We start from the raw sequence: 22,450 nt of genomic DNA on the forward strand, positions 1-22,450 counted from the left end.
AGGAATGCTGTAAGAAACGAGGCTGTATTTAGGAACCACGTCCTTTCTGTCTGCCTCTCACCATCTGCCTGGCTTCCTTCTCATAGGCTTTAGCTCCTATCCATCCACCTTACTCACTACCAATTCCAACTGCCTCACTCTCTCCCTCTATTCTACACATCTCTACCTACAGCTTCTGCTTCCTCTAACTCCTCCAGCATCCCTTCTGTTAACACTCCCACTGCTGTTTTCTTAGTTTTTCCTAGGTCACATTTCTCAGAGACAAAGAATCTGATTTGCCTTCCTTGTCTGTTTGTACCTGTGAGTTGAGTGTGTGTTACTCAGTTGTCCAATCCTGGACGAACAGGCTACAGTTGGGAGAAGATTTAAACACAACCATCTAGAGCTGTCTTTCATCAAGAATTCTGGACCCAGTGGGAAATGGTGCCATAATCAATTAGTGACATCTGCCACCTCTGTAAGCTCTTAAAAAGCAAGGGAAGACGGCCTTCCTCATGTGTTTACCTGAAGTGCAGAACTTCCCACATTGTATTAACTACGTATTTGCCTATCGCCCTCAGAAGACTTGTGAGCCCCTCCAGGGCTGACACCATGCTGGATCCATTTCTAAATTCCCCATGCCTAGCATAGGTACCGGAACAGAGTAAGTGCTCAGTAAACATGTGTTAAATGAATGTCATTTTCCCTTATGTACACCTCCCTCCTTTCCTGCTCTTTCAATAACATCCTATACATAGCAGATAAAATATGAAATCTAATGTCTAGTTAGGAAAATCCCACCCCTCTTACAAAGGCTAGTTCACCTGCCATCTCTTTCATGAAACCTTTCCGGATTCTCCCATCAGATTTCACTGTTCCATCTTTTATGTGTCTAAACCACTTGCTAGTACCACTATTTCAGACATATTTCATCCTGCCTTATATTCAGATAGTCATTCACAGGCTGTCAGCCCGGAGACAGTAAGCTTTCTTAGGATCAGGAATGCATCTCATTTATGTTAGTATTCTCCCCTGGCACTAGTAGTAGCACTACTAAACATTTGTTGAATTAACTATCCACTGGAAGCAAACTTTGTATGAGTTTTCCAGTAGCATGACTGGATTTGTACATATCTACCCACAATCCTTTTTGACCACTTGAATACATTTATGAGAGAGCTGGTCAAAGCCAGAGGTGTAGTCTGAGGCCATTAAACAAAGAAAAACCTAACAGTCCCATATGGGGACGTACCCCTGACCTGGATCTCATTAGCACCATCTGACAACCAACTGGGCCAACCAACCAGTGTTTCATAACTCTTAATGATACAGGCTCACTTTGAGAATCAGGCTCATTTTTTTTAATGACATAATAGGAAAATGATCACAGGCCGTGAGGTAGGAAGGAGAGTGGATAATGAGGTAGGGGAAGTAAGAGAATGACACCACAGGAGATGTTCATATGAGGAGAGATCTAAGAGGCAAGGAAGAACAAAAAAGATCCGGAAGGGAGAAAGTAAAGGGGAAGGGAGCGTGGGTCTCAACAATGGAGTTTTTATTCATCCATTCCATTATTCCAAGAACAAGGAAATAGTCCATGAATCTGGCAAGCAAGATCTGTAGAGTAATAAAGAGATGCACCTTTTGGCTATGTGTTCGTTCTTCATCTGTGGCTTTTACTACTAAAGGATATGACCAAAACAAGTAACATGGAAACATTTCTTCTACAAAAACGTAATGAGCGGATTTGCAGAAACACATGCTAAGATCAAATTGTAAAGGCTTTTTTTTTTAGTCTCTGGGCCAATAACTTACCCACTGGTTTACTACTGACTGATAAGGTACATTTGTGGCGATCTGACGTCTGATCTGAATGCACTCAACATTTGTTACTGTCAAAAACCAGACCCTGGATCAGATGGTTCATCGATCTACCCGAATATGGACATGTTTCAGATGACAATAGGTGCTAAGAGTTAACTCTGTAAAAGTGTTCATATTCTCTGACATACCAAACTAATAAAAATACTATCAAATGCCGTTTATGCAAGGAAAAGAGATTGATTTTTTTGGCCAAGGAAGATGGTAAGATGCATACTTTTAATTTTTAAAATTTACTCTTTGGGAATAAAACCATTCAACTATGCTTAATCTGATATTTTTTCCAATTACATTGGAAGGCACTAACGAATGTATCACTTTTTTAACTTTGCTTTGTAACACTTGAGTGCTTACCACTTGATGTGCCATTTAAAGGATAATTAATGGATAAACTAAAAGGATAATTACTATGGAGTTTAATATAGCCGGCAAACTGCTCATTAATCCTTACAAGCATAGCTTCGTTATTATCATTTACTTAAAAAGATACCACAGGGAACTGGTATTTACCACCACATTAACTACACATTATATACCCATACACTATGTTTCTGCAATAATTCTGGTTTATTTAAAAAATAAACTTTATTTAAAATATCAAATAGCAAGTTTTGTTGGCTAATCAATACTCTGGAAAATTAGACTTACAATTTTCATATTTTTTTCTCTCTTCCAAGGGCTTAACATTCATATTAAAGCTTCCTTTAGGAAAAGTTAAGCAAACTTATAGCATATTAATTCACTGAACTATCAATAGACATTAAAAATGATAAACATAAAAAAATAAAGATATATACAAAAGGATATACAAAATGACAGTGATATTGATCAAGATTAAAAATACAGCACAAATATAAATAACTGTCAATTTTCTGCAATGTTATTTAAATAATCAATAAAAATATCTTATGGAACATTTGGCATATAATTGGCTCTTAAAAAATCTGGGATAACCATAACTTGCCCAGCATTCATTTAAAGAGCTATAATAATTTACCAAACAGGAAATGTACCAAAACGTTAAGATTATGTCTAGGTGGTAAGTTCAATGGTGATCTTATGTTTCCTTTCTATATTTTTCTTATTTTCTGTCATAACTTTATATTAAAAAACCCAAAACTTCACTTTTAAAAGGTAAATAATACACCACAAGTCCATTTGCCTTTCTTTTGTGGATGCGTAATTGAGATGGAAAGGTTAAAATATTTTTTCAGAGAATGCAGTAACAGACCTAGCATTTACACCAGACTTCTGAATTGCTTCTTTTGTTAATAAATATAAATATTTATTCTTAAAGGATACTTTAATATGGCTACCCTGAGAATAAGAAAAAATATGCATGTTATATGCCCTATTTTTCCAGAATATTGACTTATAAGAGTTGCTCGATGATGATGATGATTATCGTTAATAAGCAAAAATCCTTCTTCTAGCATGTGTACCTCAAACCACTACCATCATCTGAACTTTTAGTTATGAAGATGATAGGGATTGTGTCTAGCCAATTGATTACATGCCCTAAAACTAAAGGTATGAGTGTTGACAAAAAATGGGGAAGTACAGTCTTTTCAATAGATAGCTACGTATTTGCCAGTGATATTCCATAACAGAGTCTATCTCAGAATTTTTGCTTCAGTGGGAAGGGAAAGAATTTTAAATGGGAAGGAACCAGCATTCATTAACTGACTGGTTTTTTTTAAAGATTTTATTTTTCCTTTTTCTCCCCAAGCCCCCTGGTACATAGTTGCATATTTTTCAGTTGTGGGTCCTTCTAGTTGTGGCATGTGGGATGCCGCCTCAGCATGGCTTGAGGAGCAGTGCCATGTCCGCACCCAGGATCTGAAAAGGCGAAACTCTGGGCCACCAAAGAAGAGCGCGCGAATTTAACCACTCGGCCACGGGGCCGGCTGGCCCCCATTAACTGACTTCTAATCACCAGGCACTACACTATTCCTCTGTATAAATGGTTCATTTAATCTTTCCAATAATCTTGGGTGGTAGGAGTTATAATCCTCATTTTACACATTAAAAAAATCAAGCCTCAGAAATGTTACGGGATTTGCCTAAGGTATCACAACCAGTACACACTAGAGCCAGGGTTTGAATCCAGGTCTTGCTGGTTCCAAGCCTGCACTCTCTGTCACACTGGCTCCCAGAACGCTTACAAATCCAGAATCCTTGAAAAAACAGAATAAAGCCACAGCACTAAGACTATGAAAGTTCATTATGAAAACATGAGGCTCATTCAACCAAGAGCACATAATACTCACATTCCGACCAGGACATTACCTCTAATTCCAAGGCTTCTGAGAGTAATTTCTGGGCTTTTTTCCGGAATGTCTCAGTTTTGGGATCACTTCGGACTTCAATAGAAGGTCTATCCAAATGTTTTTCAATGAAAGTTCTCCACTCAGTGTAAACTTCTCTGGCAAGACAAGCCACTTCTGAATCTGAGTGTCGACGCATCTTGTTCACAGTGTGACCTGGAACAAGAGAAGAGAAACCAAAGGAAAAACTGTTCCTCTCCTGAAAAGTACAGGACTAGATGGACTGATGTGCGGCACTTAGAAAGTCACTCACATACCTAAGGATATAAAGGCTCTTGTGCAAATGAAGACTCACGTCTCAGAGGCTGAGATAACAAGCAGTCACTGGGGGGAATCAGTGGACTAGCCGATGCAACGAGCGATAAAATAGAAGCAAGATCGACAGACACTTAAAACGGGACAATGAAGGTACCACTCCTTAATCCAAAAACTGGAACAAAACAAAATGAATTAAACATTTATCTTGTCTTTTCAGTACATATTCTATTTCAAGACAAGCAAATAGCCCAATTATTGAATGAATGTTCTTTATTCAGCTAATAAATGTGAAACGATGGACAGAATTTAGAAAGTTTTGTAGCCTATGATGAAATAATTCATTCAGGTGACAGTCATCAGGGGATGAACTCATTTGATGAAAGGTTGATGGGGAAATTTATAGTGGAGGGATGAGCTGTCATCACCTGAACCACTGATCAATCTTAGCATCCTAGGAGTGGGACAATCAGACAGAAGTGGCACTTCACAGCCCAACTCTGAAGCTGTCTTGCACCCTCCTCCCACAGAAAAGATGAACATGAATCTAACTAGTCATTAAAGTTAACCTCCAGTTCATAGAAAATATGAGAGTCAGAGGGGCGAGTTAAATTACAGTGCAAGGAAAAGACAAATCCAGAAGGTAGGACATTCTACAGGACAACAGACCTGGTTTCTTCAACAGTCAATGGCATCTTCTTAAAAAGGGAGTAAGGTTATGGACTGCTAACAGATTAAAACAGTCTTTTGAGACCAAACTAGCAAATGTGATGTGTGATTCAAATCCTGATTGGAACAAACCAACTATTAAAAGATATTTTGTGATAAACAAGGAATATCAATATACACTAGATATTAAAGTATACCAAGGAATTATTATTGATTTTGCTAAGACTGATAATGGCATTGTGGTTATATAAGAAAATATCCATATTTTTTAGAGATGCATACTGAAGTATGTAGAGCTGAAATGACAAGAGGTCTGAGATTCTGCTTTAAAATACTTCACTAACAGCATAAAAACACAAAAAAGGGAAAGATGAAGTAAGCGGGACCAAATCCTAATAGTTATTGAATCTGAGTGAAGGGCATATGAGGGTTTCTCTTATTATTCTATTTTTGTCTAAGTTTGAGATTTTCATAATAAAAATGGAAAAAAGAGAAGGGTCAAAAAATATCAATAAGCAGAAGTACTTAGATAAAAATAAATACATAGAAAAGCCAAAGAAATTGACTAAACACTTAGAATTAAAAGTTCCAAAAGTGGAAGATAGATATATTTTTAAGATAGATATATTTTTTAAAAACAATAGCTTTCTTATGTTAGCAATAATCAGTCAGAATACAATAGGGGAAAACTCCTGCTTAAACAAGTAAAAACCATAAACCACTCAGCAATACCTTAACAAGAGGGGGCGTGCGAGTGTGCCCACGTGCTGTTTGTGTGTGTGCCCATGTCCTTCGTAGCTCTGGAACGCCTCCTTCTCCACCTCTATGCCCACTGCCCTTGCCTTAGGGCATGTCACCTCCAGATGACTCCGACAGCCCCCTGCCTAGCTGCTCTGCCTCAGTCTGGAACACCTTCATGCCATCTGCCACACTGCAGCCAAAGTAGCCTTTGTTTAACTTTATTATTTTCTCTTTTAGAGACCTTTTTCTAAAACATAAATCTGACCATTTCACTCCTCTACTTAAATCTTTCAACCCTATATTCAAACTCTTATCTTGTCACACACCCTTCACAATCTGCCACCCTCCCACCTACTTTCTAGCCTCGTTTCCAGTTACCATCCCACTGTCATCCTATACTCCAGTTATTTGCAGCTCTTACAACAATTCAGTATTTTTTCTCGTCTCTTTACTTTTGAACATATACTTCAATGAACATTCTGTCTGCCTGGAATACTCTTTCTTCCCTCCTCATTCTGCTTCAAGACTCAGTTCAGGAGTCCCCTCCTCCAGGAAGTCTTCCTTAACGCCCTCAGTCTTGGTTGGTAGCCCTCTTCTGCTTCCTTTGCACCTTGTGCTTCTGCTCATAACAATAATTATTATAATTGTAATTATGTGATCAGGTCTCTCTCTTGTCCACCAAAGAGAGCTCCCTGAAGGCAAGAGCTGTGACACATTCATCTCTGTCTCTCCAGCAGAGACCATAGAAGCAGGAGGTGGGGTTGGAATACTGGGTGTTCAGTAACCGTTGGTGGAATGAGAGACCCATAGAATAACACACATTTTTACTAAAACATATAACAGAAAGTCCGAATGAAAGGGGAAAATATACCATGTTATATGATAGAAAGATTAGTACAAAGATGCCAATAAAGAAATTAATTTGTAGATTTAATGTAATCTCAATCAAAACTCTCAATACGCTGTTTTTATTAGAAAACATCCAAATATTTTTAGGCATTTTAGAAATATAAATGAGCAAGAGTAAAACATACTGTTTTGGGAAAGAGGAATTATGAGGTATAACTAGCCTTATCTTATAAGTTATTAGGACATTCTAAAACAAGAAGAATTAAAACTATATGGACTGGGACCAAAAAAATAGATGGATAGATTAACGGAATAGAAAATGAAGCTCAGAAATAGACCCTATTATAAGTAAAGTTTAATATACAATACAAGAGGCATCACTGAACACAAAGAACTGGAATAGGATTTAAACTTGGGAAAATGGTCAAAACCTTTAGAAACTTTCTCAGATTACGCCAGCTGCATAGCTCAATGCCTGCTCGATTCATCTACTCTCCACTCATTTACTGAAGGCCTACTCTCGAGGCATCTCACTCGGTTCTAGTCATGCAAGGCTGAACAAGAAACTGTGCTGCTTGAAAGGTTCTGTGAAGAGCATCCTGGAGGTAAAAAAGAAACGTAATTTTTTCCACTGTTTTTTTGAAGAAGATTAGCCCTAAGCTAACATCTGCTGCCAATCCTCTTTTTGCTGAGGAAGACTGGCCCTGAGCTCACATCCGTGCCCATCTTCCTCTACTTTATATGTGGAATGCCTACCACAGCATGGCTTGACTAGTGGTGCGTAGGTCTGCGTCTGGGATCCGAACTAGTGAACCCCAGGCTGCTGAAGCAGAATGTGCGAACTTAACCGCTGTGCCACCGGGCTGGCCCCAAAAGAAACAATTTTCAAGGGAAGACAAGAGTCTTTAACTTCTCACTCTAACCAATTATCTATGGAGAATTTTTCTCTAGCCTTTCTACTGCCCAGGAGAAGGAGGACATCACCACTCATCACAAGGAGGAGAGGGAGGGGGGAGGAATGCAGAGCACTCGTTAGAAACGTCTCAGGGTGCTTCCTCACTGGCAATGCTTCTGAGGCACACAGCACTTAACAGTTGAAGTCACTACTTGATACTTTCCTTTTCTGGGTGGAATATCCTTGAGATTATTCATTTAGAAAACAATTTTTTGTGCTGTTGGTCACTGTTGTAGATGCTAAAAATGGAAAGATAAATGAGACACTGCAGGACCTCAAAGACCTAAATTCAAGGCACTTTAATACTTTTACTGAGCACCTACTTTATGCCTGGTGCTGAGGGTACAGAGATGAATGAGACACAGTCCCTGGAATTTAACCCACTTCTCCCTGCCAAAGTGTGCAAAGAAGATATGTGTACAAAAATACTCATTGCAAGAGTGTTTGTGGTAGTGAAAAACTAGAAAAAACCTATAAGCTCATCATTAAAGGTCCAATTGGTTAAATAAATTATAGTCCATTCAAACAATGAGTACTCTGCAGCCATTAAAGATTGGAATAGCTTTACATGTAGCAACATGGAAAGATTACTTTATCCAGGTTCTCAGAAAAGCAAGCACAGGACGAGCCAATATTTGCTTTTAAAATTACATTTGTGCAAAGATATAAACACATATATTTGTTTATATGCAGAGAAAAAAAGTCTACAGGAATTTTAATGAAATTATTAACAGGGGTCTCCTCTGCAGCAGGACTGCGTCTATCTCCACAGTTCAGCTCACCATCTTGAGGGTCGGTTCAGCCTGGGAGCCATGCGAACCTGCTGAACATGCAGGCTGTGCTCTAGCAGAGGGGCACTCAGGTTCTTTGGAATAGAGAACCCTCCCTTCATGTGTTCTCCATCTTATCCTTTTCTTTCTCAAAGAAAGGCACTGTTGATCCAGCTTTATATATGAGAAATGAAGACACAAAAGTCCCTCAAACAGAAAGTCCTTCTGCTTGTCGAATCCCATGGAACTTCTCCATCCTGACGTTACTTGATCCCTCTGTGGCATCTGACACGGCTGCCTTCTTCCTTCTGAAATACTCTCTTCCGCTGCTTTTTGAAATACCACCTGTTACTGGTTCTCCTCATCCTTCTCTCTCTCTTCTACTGGCTGCATACGTCTTGCCCAACCTTTAATTACCTGTGAAACCCACCTGGGGCACTGTCCTTGGCCTCTTCTCTTCTTTCTCCGCCTGCTTTCCCTGAGTAATCTTACCCTCTCCTGTGGCGCAACTTACATCTGCAAGCAGATGACTCTCAAACATGCATCTCCAGCCCAAAAGCTCTCACTGAGCACAAGACCCAAATATCCAGTCCCCTACTGGACACCTCCACCTGCTTATTTTGCAAGTACCTCTAACTCAACATTTCTAAAAATGGAAAAATGGAACTTGTTATTACCCCCCTCAGTCCCTCCTCCTATATTTCTTGTCACCCAATGGCACCACCGTTCACTCATCATTTTAGCCTCCTTAGTATTTCTTACACCTTTTCCTTTCCTCTTCACTTCCTTCTCCATCCCCACTGCTGCGCTGATTCAGGTCCCCACACCTCTCCACAGGCCTACTGCAATGATTTACAACCAATCTTTGTCCCCGGTCTGGCCTTCTCCAATTCATCCTCTATACTAAAGTCAAAATAACCTTTTCAAAACACAATTTGATCACATCATTCCCTTACCAAAAGCCCTCCGATGGCTCCCTCCACTGCCCTCAAATTAATTCCTAAGTATAGTATTCAAGTTCTCAATGAGCTGGAGCCTTTTGCCTTACCTCTCACCATGGCACCCTCCTCCCTCCCTCCCTCCACCTCCAGCTCTCCTACCCCATGCCTCCCTGTGCTAAGTTCTAGCCATAGAGAGAGGCTTGCACAACCTTGTTTTGGGTCAGGCTGTCTGGCCATCTTACATTTCTGTGCCTTAGCTCACACTGTTCCCTCTGTCTAGGAGGTTTAAATGCCTACTTTCCCTGCCCAACTGTAAACATCTTGTGGGCAGAACCCCATACCTCACTCCAAGTTATATTCCCAGCTCCCAGCCTAGTGCCCAGCACAGAACAATCAATAAATGTTTGCTGACCTGAATTAAACAGTTAAATAAAAAACCATTTACATTTGCCTTTCAAATTGGGTTAGTACTGACATTTGAATATAGATGCAGTTGACTGCGAAAATCACACAATTACAAACAAAATAACGGAACTATACCGTAAAGAACTGAATCCAAAGGCGCTGGGGAAATGAAAAGTTTTTAATTCTTACCTATTGCTAAAAGTTCTTCCTGCTGATACTCCAGATTTCATATGAATTATCTCATTTAACTTTTACAACTAAACAGTGAATTAAATACTATTATTATATCTCTTTTTACAAATGACAAACTGAATCTCAGCAAAGTAACTTGCCCAAGATCTCACAGGGAGTTAAGTGTGGAAGCCAGGAATTGAACACAAGCAGCCTGACCCCAGAGCCTGTACACTTAACCCCTAATGCCCTGTATTTCTCTGCTATTCGGGACTGCACACAGGGAGTGTTCAATCAAGCTCTGTTGAGAGAACGTGGTTAACCTTCACATTCCCAAGTCCGAAGAGCACAGGTCCTGAGAGGTAGCCAAAGGGCAGAAGGCTCTGACTCTCAGGCCAGGGCAGTGGAATCACTGTTGTTGGCCTGCGGGTGCAGTACATCCCGCAGATTCTCCCAGAGGAGCCCCACCCAGACTGGTCAGCAGGCTCTGCCAACATCAGCAAAACCATCCCAGGAATGGCAGGGCTATAAGGGAGCCCAGGGGATGCAAGATTTGTCAGCAAGAGGGTGAAAGCAGGAAGACTGACAGCAGGAAAGACAGTTGGTCTGAGGCAGGAAAAGAGAAGAGAGGGGTCTAGGGAATCTTCTAGAAAAAACAAGTCAAAATCATAAAGTTTAGATCACAAAGGGAATTTCATGATAACAATAATTAGTTAGCCACTGTGCTGAATGCCCTATATACTTTAACTCATTGAGTCCTCAGGACAGCTGTCTGAGGTAGGTGCTATTATGATTCTCTGTTTTACAGGTAAAGAACCTGAGGAACTAAGAGGCTAAGTACCTTGTGCAGGACATGGCAAGTAAGAGGCAGGGCCAGGCTTCAAACAGAGGCAAGCTGGCTCTAGAGCTCAGGTGTTGACCCTATACCACTGTCTCTGGTGATCATACAGTTCGACCTCCTCCTGACTCAGATGAAAAAAATGAGGCTCCATGACCTTTCCCCAAGGTCACAAGTTGGTCAGTAGCTACATCAAGGAAGTTAATGATCTGCAAAAAGTCATTATTTGCTCCATGAAGTTTATGTTTTACAGCAAGCAGTGCCACTGGCTGGTCTCATGATCTAGGTCAAGCCCCTGGGTTTAAGGGTAGGGGTTTCTGCATCCCAGCACACTGTTAAGATAAATTCCCTGCAGGAAGCAGGCTTTTGCTCCTTTAACAAACATTACCAAATACTAGGTATGTACCAGGCCCTGTGTGCACCAGGCCCTGTGCTAGACATTGGGACAGAATGTTGAGCAGGCCACAGCACTGCACCCGAGGAGCTGCAGGGAGGTCTAGGTACAGGAGAAGGCAGCTAAACAAAAACAAACGCACGAAAGTGTTACAGGTCCGGGACAGTACTGAAGGCGGAACACCAGGGAGGACCCAAAGGACAGAGGAGTCAACTCGGCTGGCAATTCTTGTCCTGAGTCTTCACAATGACTCAAGGAGACAAGACTCACACAAGCAGAGTGGACGACAGCATAGAACCTGAAAGAGCCTGGCATAATTCGAGGGCTGTGGTTGACAAAATAATGGTCCCCAAAGATACCCATGCCCTAATCCTCAGAGCCTGTGAATACGTTACCTCATGTGGAAAAGGAACTTTGCAGATGTGATCAAGCTTAAGGATCCTGAGACGGGGAGATCAGCCTGGATTATCTGGGTGAACCCAATCTAATCACATGAGTTCTTAAAGGTAGCAGAGACAGAAGTGTGGGTCCGAGAGATGAGGTGTGAGAAGAATTTGACCCACCAGTGCTAGTTCTGAAGATGGAGGAAGGAACCACAAGCCATGGAACGTAGGTGGCTTCTGGAAACTGAAAAAGGCAAGGGAACAGATTCTCCCCTAAGTATCCAGAAAGGAATGTAGCCCTGCCAACATCTTGATTCTATTTTATTTTATTTTATTTTTTCTGCTTTATCTCCCCAAACCCCCCCGTACACTGTTGTATATCTTAGTTGCAGGTCCTTCTAGTTGTGGGATGTGGGACGCCGCCTCAACGTGGCCTGACGAGTGGTGCCATGTTCGCGTCCAGGATCCGAACCCTGGGCCACCGCAGCAGAGCGCGCGAACTGAACCACTCGGCCACGGAGCTGGCCCCCAACACCTTGATTTTAGTTCCTTGAGACCCATACCAAACTTCTGACCTACTGAACCAAAAGATAATAAATCTGTGTTGTTTTAAACCACTAATTTTGCAGCAATTTGTTATGGCCTTATTCCTAGAAAATAATACAGGAGCTTATAAGTAGTCCAGGATTACTGAAGCAATGGGAAGCTGTGGGACAACCTGAGAACAGAAGGCCACTTGAAAGGTCTTTGCCACTAACTTATTCCATGACCTTGGGCAAGCCATTCATTCACTCACTCACTAACTCATGCATTCATTCAACAAACATTTTTAGCTTCACATAGAAGATTATGTTTTATCCGGGTTTGGAAGGACAAGCAAGAGCTTGCCATGGACAAAGGTGCATCTTTAGGTTTCAGGAGGTGGCACGACAAGGTATAAGAACATCTTAGCTTTGCTGTTTATTATCTAGTTTTCTGACCTGGGGCAAGTTACTTCAAACTCTCTAGGGGTCAGCTTGGTGGTGTAGCAGTTAAGTTTGCACACTCTGCACTGGTGGCCTGGAGTTAGCTGATTCGGATCCCGGGCACAGACCTAGCACCACTCATCAAGCCATGCTATGGAGGCACCCCACATATAAAGTAGAGGAAGATGGGCACTAATGTCAGCTCAGGGCCAATCTTCCTCAACAAAAAGAGGAGGATTGGCAGTGGATGTTAGCTCAGGGCTAATCTTCCTCAAAAAATACATATATAAATAAAAAATAAGAAAATAAAATAAAATCTCCAAAAAAACCCCTCTCTGAGCCTCAGTTTCACAGTTGTAAAATGGAGAAGTTAATAACATTTACCTTACAGAATTGTCATATGGATCAAATGAATTCATAGATGTGAAAACACATTGTAAGTATATGGTTTTTTGTAGTTGTTAATGAATCATAAATGAAAACACATCTCTGAAACCAGATCAATATGACTGACATAAAACTGTCCCCGGAAAATTCACATCTACAGTATTGCAGAAGTGGAGGACGCTTGCTTACCAGCGCGAGAGGGCAAGGCCTCACTCCACCGCCTCATTAGTCCTTCACTCCCTGGTCCTTGGCCACTGGTTTCCTTTACAATGAAGGTATCCAGTCACAGGGGCCCCATTAAGTGCCAGGTCTGAAGGCTTTTGCCCAGCTGGCCCTCAACTTCCCAGGCCACTGGGAACAGTGAGGCCACTCATTTGCCCTGCTTCTTAAAGCAGTCTCCTCCTTGGCCCGCATGTCACTGTGCTGCCCTGGCTCTCTTCCTCTCTCTCATTACACTCCCTCTGCCTCGTCACTGGCTCCTCTTCCTCCTCCCACTTCCCCACCATGGATATTCTCCCAAGTTCAATCCTTCAGCTCTTAATCTTTTCTTTCACTCAGAGAATTCATCCACTTAAGTGATTTTACGTGAAGGCTTCCAGGCAAATAACTTCCAAATATGTATTTTTAGTCTAAATCTCTCACTTGAGCTTCAATCCTACATCTCTAACTGCCTGCTGGACATTTCCACGCAAAGAGTTTATGTCAGAGTAAAACAATAGGGATGTTAACTAAAATGAGAATATTAGGAGAAAACTCACATTTGAGGTACACAAGAAAAGGCACTAAATTCTCATTTGAAAGAGTGAGCTTGAGCAGATGGCAGAACCCACAGAGATGGTCCAATAACAGAAAGACACATATGGCTGGGGTCCAGGGCACAATGGCAGTCTGCTAACCGAGAAAGAACACTGCCCCAGGAGACCCGGGTTCCCATCAGATCTCCGGTGCTACGTCACTATGTGGCCCTGGGTAAGTCACTTCATCTCTCTAGGTCTAAGTTTCCTCGTTTATAAATTGAGGTAGCTAAGTGGATTTAAAAGCATTATGACATTGACATTTATAAAACTCAGATAACAAAAGTTATAAGATCTCAAAAGCAAGTGGACAAAGAACACAAACAATTCACACAAAAAGGACAAAGGACCAATAAACACATAGAAAACAATTCATTCTATGGAGCAAATGAAAACAAGATGCTATTTTTACCTGTTAAATCAGTAAGATTTTTTAAAAATGGTAAGAATGTAAAAAAATTAGAACAACATTTCTAAAAATCTAAGATTCAAAAATGGATCAAGACAGGAGATGCATACCCAAGGGCTGTGTGAATTAAGGCCTCAGGTTGGAGAAGTGGACAAGCTCTCTAGCTAAGTGCTCTAAAGCAGCAGCCAAAGACTGAGCTCTGAGCTTTATGGAAAGGCATCCCCTGTTAGGGGACAGGAGACAAAGACTGAAGAAACAGAAGAAGGCAAGCAACAGCAATGCAGAAAGTTAGAAAGAGTCATGGAAAAATCATGTTTGAGTCTGTCATTTTCATTCATTTGATGAATATATCCAGAGCTCCTGCTATGTGCCACACTAATGCTTGAAGTGCACTGGTGAATAAAATATATTGCATGGTCCTGCTGGCAAAGAGTTACTGTTTAGTAAATAAAAAATAAAGAAGTAAATAATAAGTAATTACAAACTCAGATAAGGGTTATGAAGGAAACAAACATCTAGATAAAGAATTGGCAACAAGTTCAGCGTCATTTATTTTGACAGAAAAGAGAGTAAACCAATGGTCTCAAATTCATGGTTCTGGGAAGATGAGAACTGAGATAAGACTATTGGATTTGGGTAGAATGAAATCACTCATGTCCTGAGAGAGCACAGTAGGTATGGGAAAAGCCAGCATGGAAAGGGTTTAATGAAGGAGTAGGGGGGCAGAAAGGGGAGCTGTGATTATCAATCGTTTTTAAAGGAATCTGGCTATAAAAAGAGGAAGAGAGACAAGGTGTCTGGGAGAGATGGCAGACAAGTAAAGCAGAAGGTCTGAGTGTGCCTGAAGGCAGAAAGAGCCGAAGGGGAGGGAAAGGTGAACAAAGTGAGAGGCATCTTGGCGCCCTCACCTCCATCGTCAATCCTTGCTTGGTCTGGTCCGTTCTTCCTGATAAGGTCTCTCCACAAACCTGTCACTCAACAGGTTAGATTTTCTCCTGTTTTAAAAATCAGAACTTTCTTCAACCACACATTCCCTCTCTGATGTTGCCACCTCTCTCTTTTCTTTCAATACCAAACTTGTTGAAAGAGTTGTCTATTTTCAGTTTCATTTCCTTACCTCCTCCTCACTCCTCAAACTTCTGTCCCTAACCTTGCCTTTGAAACTGTCCTTACCAAAATCATTAATGGCCTTACTTTGCAAAATCCAATGTGGAATTTTTAGAATTGGCTTTTTTGGCCCTTTGACAACAATGGACACTGCTGACCAGTTCCCCCTTGGAAACGTCCTTCCCATTCCATGGCAGCATTCTCTCCTGTTTCCTTTCTGTTTCTCTGGTCACACCTTCTCAGTCTCCTTCTACAAGTCTCTTAAATATTGGTGTGCTTCAGGATTTGGGACTCGGCTTTTTGCTTTTTTTATATACTCTCCCTGGGTAAGCTTATCTATTTCCATTGCCTCAATTTCTAACTATATGCTAACAATGACTCTCAAGTATCTATTTGGTCTCTCCTTAGCTTCAGCCTTGTACATCCAACATCCTTTGGACATTTCCTCTTGCACGTTCCAGAGTATGTCAAACACAGTAAGTCTAAAACTGAAGTTAGTCTTCCCTCTACCTCCAAACCTGCTGGTCCTTATCTTAATGACTAGTACTGCCATCCATCTACTTGAGCATATCAGAAACCTGTGCCTCAGCCTTTACTCCTTTATCTTCACTTCCAACATCCAATCAATGTCTAGGTTGCATTTTACTCCTTTTATGCCTCTTGATTCCAACCACATTTCTCCAACCCCATGATGACTATCCCATCCAGGCCACCTTTATTTCTCATCCAGATGTTTTAATAGATTCCTAACTGGGCTTCCTACCTGTAGGTTTGCTTCTCTCCAACACTGTTCCCACATGGCAAAAGGACAGATTTTTCTAAAATGCAAATCTGAATGTGTCACTCCTCTCTTCAAAAGTCTTCAATAACAACCACTTACTATCTTCAGGATCTCAGGCTTTATGGTAGACTAAAGTTACCTTTTCACTGCAATATAACTAGATTCTGGACAAAAGTCACCTCGTTTCCCCCCTCCAAAAAAGTAAGCAGAGGCTGAAGGGGTGGGGTTATCCTAAGAGGCGATGTTAAGAGCTACACTGCTGAAATACTTAGCTTGGGCCAGTGGTGATGTGGGAGAGTTAATCCTGGGACTCTGATTCTGAGCTGGGATCCTTGAGAGGTGTGCTAAGGTATTCCAGGTCAGAAGTGGCCCTTGACTATTGGCAGAAACAAAAAAATAAGCTAATCGCCTCTAGAGGGAAGCTTCTCTAATTTAGCCCCACAGAATTCCCATAAATTGAAATAAAATAAGGAGCTCACAACTAAAAGTCAACAAGCACACGGGAAGGCAAGCACCATGAGAGTCAGCAGAAACAATAAACAACAGATTTAAATCCCCAAAGACTACAACCATTAGAATAGCCAGATAAAGAATACAGAAGAACTAAACACTAAACGTTTAAGGAAATAGAAGGTATAATCACAAGAATATACAAAAAATATTTAAGAGACAGATTTAGGGGAAAAAAGGAAATGTAAAAAAACGTAAAACAGTTTTTGAAATAAAGAACTCAAAGAACAGGTTAAAAAGCAGATTAGAGTCAGACAAAGAGAGAATTAGTCACTTGGAAGATATGTATCTGAAGAAATTGTCCAGAATTCTGCAAGAGACAAAGAGGCAAAATTATGACAGACAAGCTAAGAGGTATGGAAAATAACATGTCTAACATACTTCTAATTGTAGAATCCCAAAACAAAGGAAAAGAGAGACGAAAGAGAGGCATTTTTTAAGAGATAATAGCTGTATAATTTCTACAAATGAACATCAATCTGCAGATCCAGGAAGCATAATATATCTAGATTAAATCAAAAGAAACACATACTATGGTAGCCAGTCTACAAGATAGCCCCCAGTGATCCTCACCTCTTGATATTCATAACCCTGTGTAGCTGCCTCCCAAACTGTACCAGGATTTGTCTGTGTGATCACCAGAATATGAGAGAAGTGACAGCACATCACTTCCAAGATTAGGTTATAAAAGACACTATGACTTCCATCTTGGTTGTTCTCTCTTGGGTCACTTGTTCTGGGGAAAGTAAGCTGTCATGTCATGAGCAGCCATAAGGAGAGGCCCTCATGATGAGAAACTGAGGCAATCCCATGAGTGAGCCATTTTGAGCCCTGGTCAAGCTTTCAGATGACTGCAACCCCAGCCAACAGTTTGACTGCAACCTCTTAAGAGACTGTGAGCCAGAACCACCCAGATAAGCAGATCCCAGAGTCCTGACTCTCGGAAACACTGTGTGAGACACCAAATACTTAAGCTGCTAAATATTAGGGTAATTTTTACACAGGGATAGATAACTAATACACAAGCTAAGACAAAACAATTATGAATGGCTCACAAAAAGCCTTCTCCATCTTGTCCAGACGGCTTCTCCAGCTTCACTTCTTGCTACACTCTCTCCAGCTGATTACATTTCAAACACACCAAACTTTTAGTTTCTGGAATGCATCATGTTCTCTCCCACCTCCAGCCCTCTGTATGGCTCACATGATGCACCTCCTGCCTGATAATTCAATACCTTCCCTTCCCTTCTCCTCCCAATGCATACAGTCCTTTGGCTAACTTCTCCCCATCATCAGAGCACTCATCACATTGTATGACAAAGTCTTGTTAAACTGTATGTCCTTCCATTAGACAGCAGGCTCCAAAAAGGCGGGGACAATATCTGTCTCCTTCATTACTGTGCCAGCACAGTTCCTGGCACAAAGAAGGTACTCAGTAAATATTTGTCCCTCACAGCCCACAGGATAGGCACAGGCAGGAGGCTAAAAGTGGAAGAATGTAAACATTCTCAGGCAATGATCCAAATGAATCTTCAGTCTAGCAAGTGACAGAAGTACAAAGGAACCACGAAACCCCTATATTCCACACAACTTCAGGTTTAGGGAAGGCTGGGGTAGGGTCAAGACTCAAAAGTTGGAAGGTTTCCAGCTTCTCCTAAGTCAAGGCCCATTGTTCTGGTTTCATTATGATCCTTGAATTGAAATCTATGGACATCAGATACACCCATTTTTAAAAGCATACTTACAATTGTACCCAAAGGAGAAATAGAAATGATTTTTTTTTAAATTATCATCTGTTTTCTATTTGTAGGACAAGTCCAACCCATTATGTTGATATTTAAGATCTGATCATAAATAGTATTTGTAGTGTGTGCCTAAATAGGAACATATACATACACATATGTACAGATATACACGTCATAAAATATTAATCACTAGTACCCTCTACTGGTGGAAATACCTTATGGGCTCATATGAATGGTCTTATTGCCCTCTAGTGACCACAGCCTATAAAAAGAAAAATCCAGCAGCAGATGGGAGAATCTCCTTGGCTATAATGATAGGGTTTTATGTTCTTTAAGCATCTAATTTTCTCAGATTCTGGTTTATATTACAGGGGTGCAACTCTCAAAACTCTTGGGGGGCCCTCTGGGGATTTCACACAGCTCTTGCCAGCTGTTAGCGCCAGTGTGAAGCTGCTCTCTCTCCTGCTTCTCATGAACGAGAGGTCAAGGGGAGGCAGAGAAGGCAATGGCTGCACTAGCGAGGGCAAGAACACCAGCTGTGAATGACTACCCTGGACTCCCTGGGGAGCTGGGAGCAGCCTGAGGAACACATGTTGGCCCTTCCTTGCATACTATTCACAGTTGTACTGTACTAAAATGGCAATTCAACGTAGTCCCTGACTTACCTTTTAAATATCTCCAATGCCATAATAAATGATGGAGTGGCAAACGCTGCTATCACGTTGTTTTTATAAACCACACTTAGCAAGTTATTTCCACTCAGGACAGAAAAGCCAAGTCTCTTTCAAGATTTAACTGAAACGTCCTCTCCTATAAAGCCTTTTCTGAATTTCCCAGATGTAAGTGCCTGCTCTGTCCTTTGTGCTGGCATATTCCTTGTACAGATCAAAATGATACCCAGAACATTATTTATATGTTTTTATTTATAACCTATAAAATTTTAACTGCTCTCAATTGCCTACATGTTTGTGTCTTCACCAAACCCTAAGTTCCTTGAGGTCACAACCCAAATCTTATTCATTTCTGCACACCCAGCATCAAGCACACTCAAAATGTTACCCCTAGATCACTGCTGGTTACTAGTTCATGATGTAAGTACAGAAACTGAAGTAAGCATTTGGAAACTTTTATAGCAATTTGACAGAGTAATTCTATATCTGTCGAATCTAATAAAAAAAAAGTGGGGCTTGTATTTCATATATTTTAATTTCATTTTTCTGGTAATTTTTATTACATATTATGAAAGTACTGGTCAGCAACCAATGGAGAATTTTTTAAACAATGGTCCTCCACCACAGGTACTTTGAGATCACTGACATGACAGACAACTTAATGTTTGAGGGAGGGAAAGATGGAAGAAGGAAGGAGACAAAAGTATAAGCACTTTGTATAAAATTCAGAAGCAACATACCTATCCTGGTTGATTTTAACACTTCCCTGGAGGGTATTTTCTTCTTTAATTCTCGTAAGGCTTCAACTAGATTTTCTTTGCTTTGATCAGGAAGCTCCAACATAGTTTTCCATCTTTTTATGTCTTCGATAACCACAACTCTCTGGGAAAAACAAAAGTCATTTGGAAAATGGAACATTTTCATTAGAAAGACCTCTGCCTCCACCTGAGCTAATGGGGCTCCTATTGACATATGAATTATTGATTATGACCTGAACCAAAGCACAGTGTGTGTGATAGCCCCAAATGATGGGTAATTGCTTAAAAGCAGATCCTGCTTACTGCAAATCAGAAGAGAGTTACGTCTATTAGGAAAAGTGCAAGTTTTAATCTTACCATGTCAGACACCACTGGGCACTTAGCAGTGAGAGGCAACAAGGATAAGAAGAGAAGAAAAATGATACCGAGGTGAATCAACCCTATAGCTCACTTAAGTGTCTTAATGCATAGGCGAGGACGGAGAGGAGGGAAGTCATAAAGACATTTATGTTCACAACAAAAGGCAGACTTCGCCAGCTCCCCAGTTCCTAGATGATAAAACTCAAACTCTTTCCTGTTTGAAGAATTTTTTAAAAATTCAAACACGTCAAAAGGTACAGAGTAACTCACTATTTAAAACAGAAAGAAGTTAACATTTTGCCATTTCACATAAAATAACAAAACACTGTAAAGTTTGTCGCCTTACACCCTTCACCAAACTCTCCCTCTCCCATTCCTAGAAGAATTTACCATCTTAAAGTTGATACGCATCTTTCCATTAAGGGTAAAATGTTAACAATTAAGGAATCCGGGTGAAGGGGATGGAGAAGCTCTTTGTACTGTGTTGTAACTTTTTTTGTAGTTTTGAAATTACTTCAATTAAGAATTTTTTTAAAAAGTAAACTGGGAAACAAAATAATAAAGTTGCTTTTATAATTACAAAATCTTGTCTTGGATGATTATTACCCTGGGGAGGACGGCCCGGTTAGGGACTGGAATGGGGCACAGGGGGCTTCTGGGATTCTGGTAATGTTCTATTTCTTGATATGGATACTGGTGACACAGGTACGTTCACTCCGTGAAAATCTGTCAAGATGTACACTCGTGATTTGTCCACTTTTCTATATGCATGAGATAGTTCAATAAAAAGTAACCAAAAAAAAAGTCTCAACCCCCTCCCCTCGCTGGGGTCTGCTTCCAGCCTAGCAGCCCCTGGTACGAGAAGGGGGTAGATGTCTGATTCCTCCATTTCCTCATCTTTGCTTCTCATCCTCCCCCATCTGCTTGTTTGCTTTGGTCCCTGACCCTGCCAGGTTGGAAGCTGGGAAAAGACGGCAAGGTAAGGGACAGGAAAAGCCTCACCTTCTGTTGTGATACTATACAAATCGGGTTTGAGTGCTCTCTAGACTTGGCAGATATGTAAAGTCGACTCCTTTTCTCTCATGAGTTGCTTTTCTGTTCCTTGGAGAGCTCCCACTGTTGAGATCTCACCTGCAGTTCCCAGAACGTGGGCAGTGCCTCTTCCAGCCAGCTGCTGACAAGTCCACACTAAGGTTTTCCGCAACCCACTTCACACAGACTCTCTCTGCAGGGGTCCGGTTACCCTTCCAAGGATCCTAGTGAATCTAGCCCCTTCAACTCAACTCCAGACCAGCCAGCATTTTCTCCGATATGCCCACATCTCTGCCCTGAAAAATTCTGAGGGTAACTGTCTTCCTCATGCAGCTACTTCTCCTCCTGGCATCCGTCGGCTACTCTTTCTGTTTTTAGACTTTTCCAGGCACAGGTCTGGTCTCTCTGTCCACCAACTCCAGGAACTGAGGTCACATTCTCCAAGTGAAAATACTAGCCCTGCCACCTTATCCAAAGGAATTCTCTCTCCTCTCTTCCTTTAACTTCACCCTTCTTTATAGCCTAAGGTAAGTAATAGGTTCGGGATTCCTCAACGGGTCTTTCATGCACTGCCCTCACAAGTTCTGACAGATCATCGAGAATCTCAGGAGCATTTGATACCTATTGCTTTATTCCCAGCCTTTAGCGGCCTTAGCCAAAATTGAGACAAAGTGTTTTTTTATGATCTGTTACAATACCAAACAGTATTATTAATGTTAAATGGTATGAAAAATAAATAAATGAACCCAGGTAAGGGGATATTTTCAATTGGAAGAGGGTGTAAATTATAAATATCATATCATTTGCAACTTGCTTTTTACACTCAATATGTTTTCTTAATTTATTCATACTGATATGTACAAACCCAGTTCATCCACTACAATAGTATTGGATAGTATTCCATTATTTTTATATACAGAAGTCTTAGAATTTTTAAATCAATTCCCCTAATGGATATTTAGGGTTCCCCTACCTCAATATTTTTTCAGTTATAAACATTGCTTCAATGAACTCCTGCCTATGACATATTCATATATTGTCTTCCATCCCTTTACTTTCAACTATTCTGGGTCATTATGCTTTAAATAGCCTATGGCTGCTTTATTTTGCACTCCCTCTCCCATTCAATCTGAGAATTTCTATCTTTTAAAAGGCATGTTTAATCAATTTGCATTTTTTATGATTACTAATATAACTGGAAATACTTTTTTTTTTGCTTCTTTTTATTCTCCTTTCTTACTTTCTGTTTAACAGCCTGAGTTTTCTTTAGCTTTGTTTTTTCTTTATGGTTTGGAAGTCATACATTCAAGTTCTATCACTTTAGTGTTCACCATAACAATTTTTAAGATGTATGCGCAATGAAATCTATACCA

At 40.7% G+C, this 22,450-nt stretch overlaps 1 protein-coding gene across 1 annotated transcript in view; it reads right to left on the reverse strand.

Moving 5' to 3' along the window:
* Positions 1-22,450, reverse strand: part of TCEANC2 (transcription elongation factor A N-terminal and central domain containing 2) — a 33,459-nt gene that overhangs the window by 3,888 nt on the left and 7,121 nt on the right. The window contains exons 2-3 of the mRNA XM_001492810.6: positions 19,668-19,809; positions 4,150-4,343 (exon numbers count right to left, since the gene is read on the reverse strand). Of these exons, the coding sequence (XP_001492860.2) occupies positions 4,150-4,343; positions 19,668-19,809 (336 nt within the window). The remainder of the gene's footprint in view (positions 1-4,149; positions 4,344-19,667; positions 19,810-22,450) is intronic.

The sequence above is a fragment of the Equus caballus genome, chromosome 2, assembly GCF_041296265.1.
Source record: "Equus caballus isolate H_3958 breed thoroughbred chromosome 2, TB-T2T, whole genome shotgun sequence".
NCBI classification, from domain to species: domain Eukaryota; kingdom Metazoa; phylum Chordata; class Mammalia; order Perissodactyla; family Equidae; genus Equus; species Equus caballus.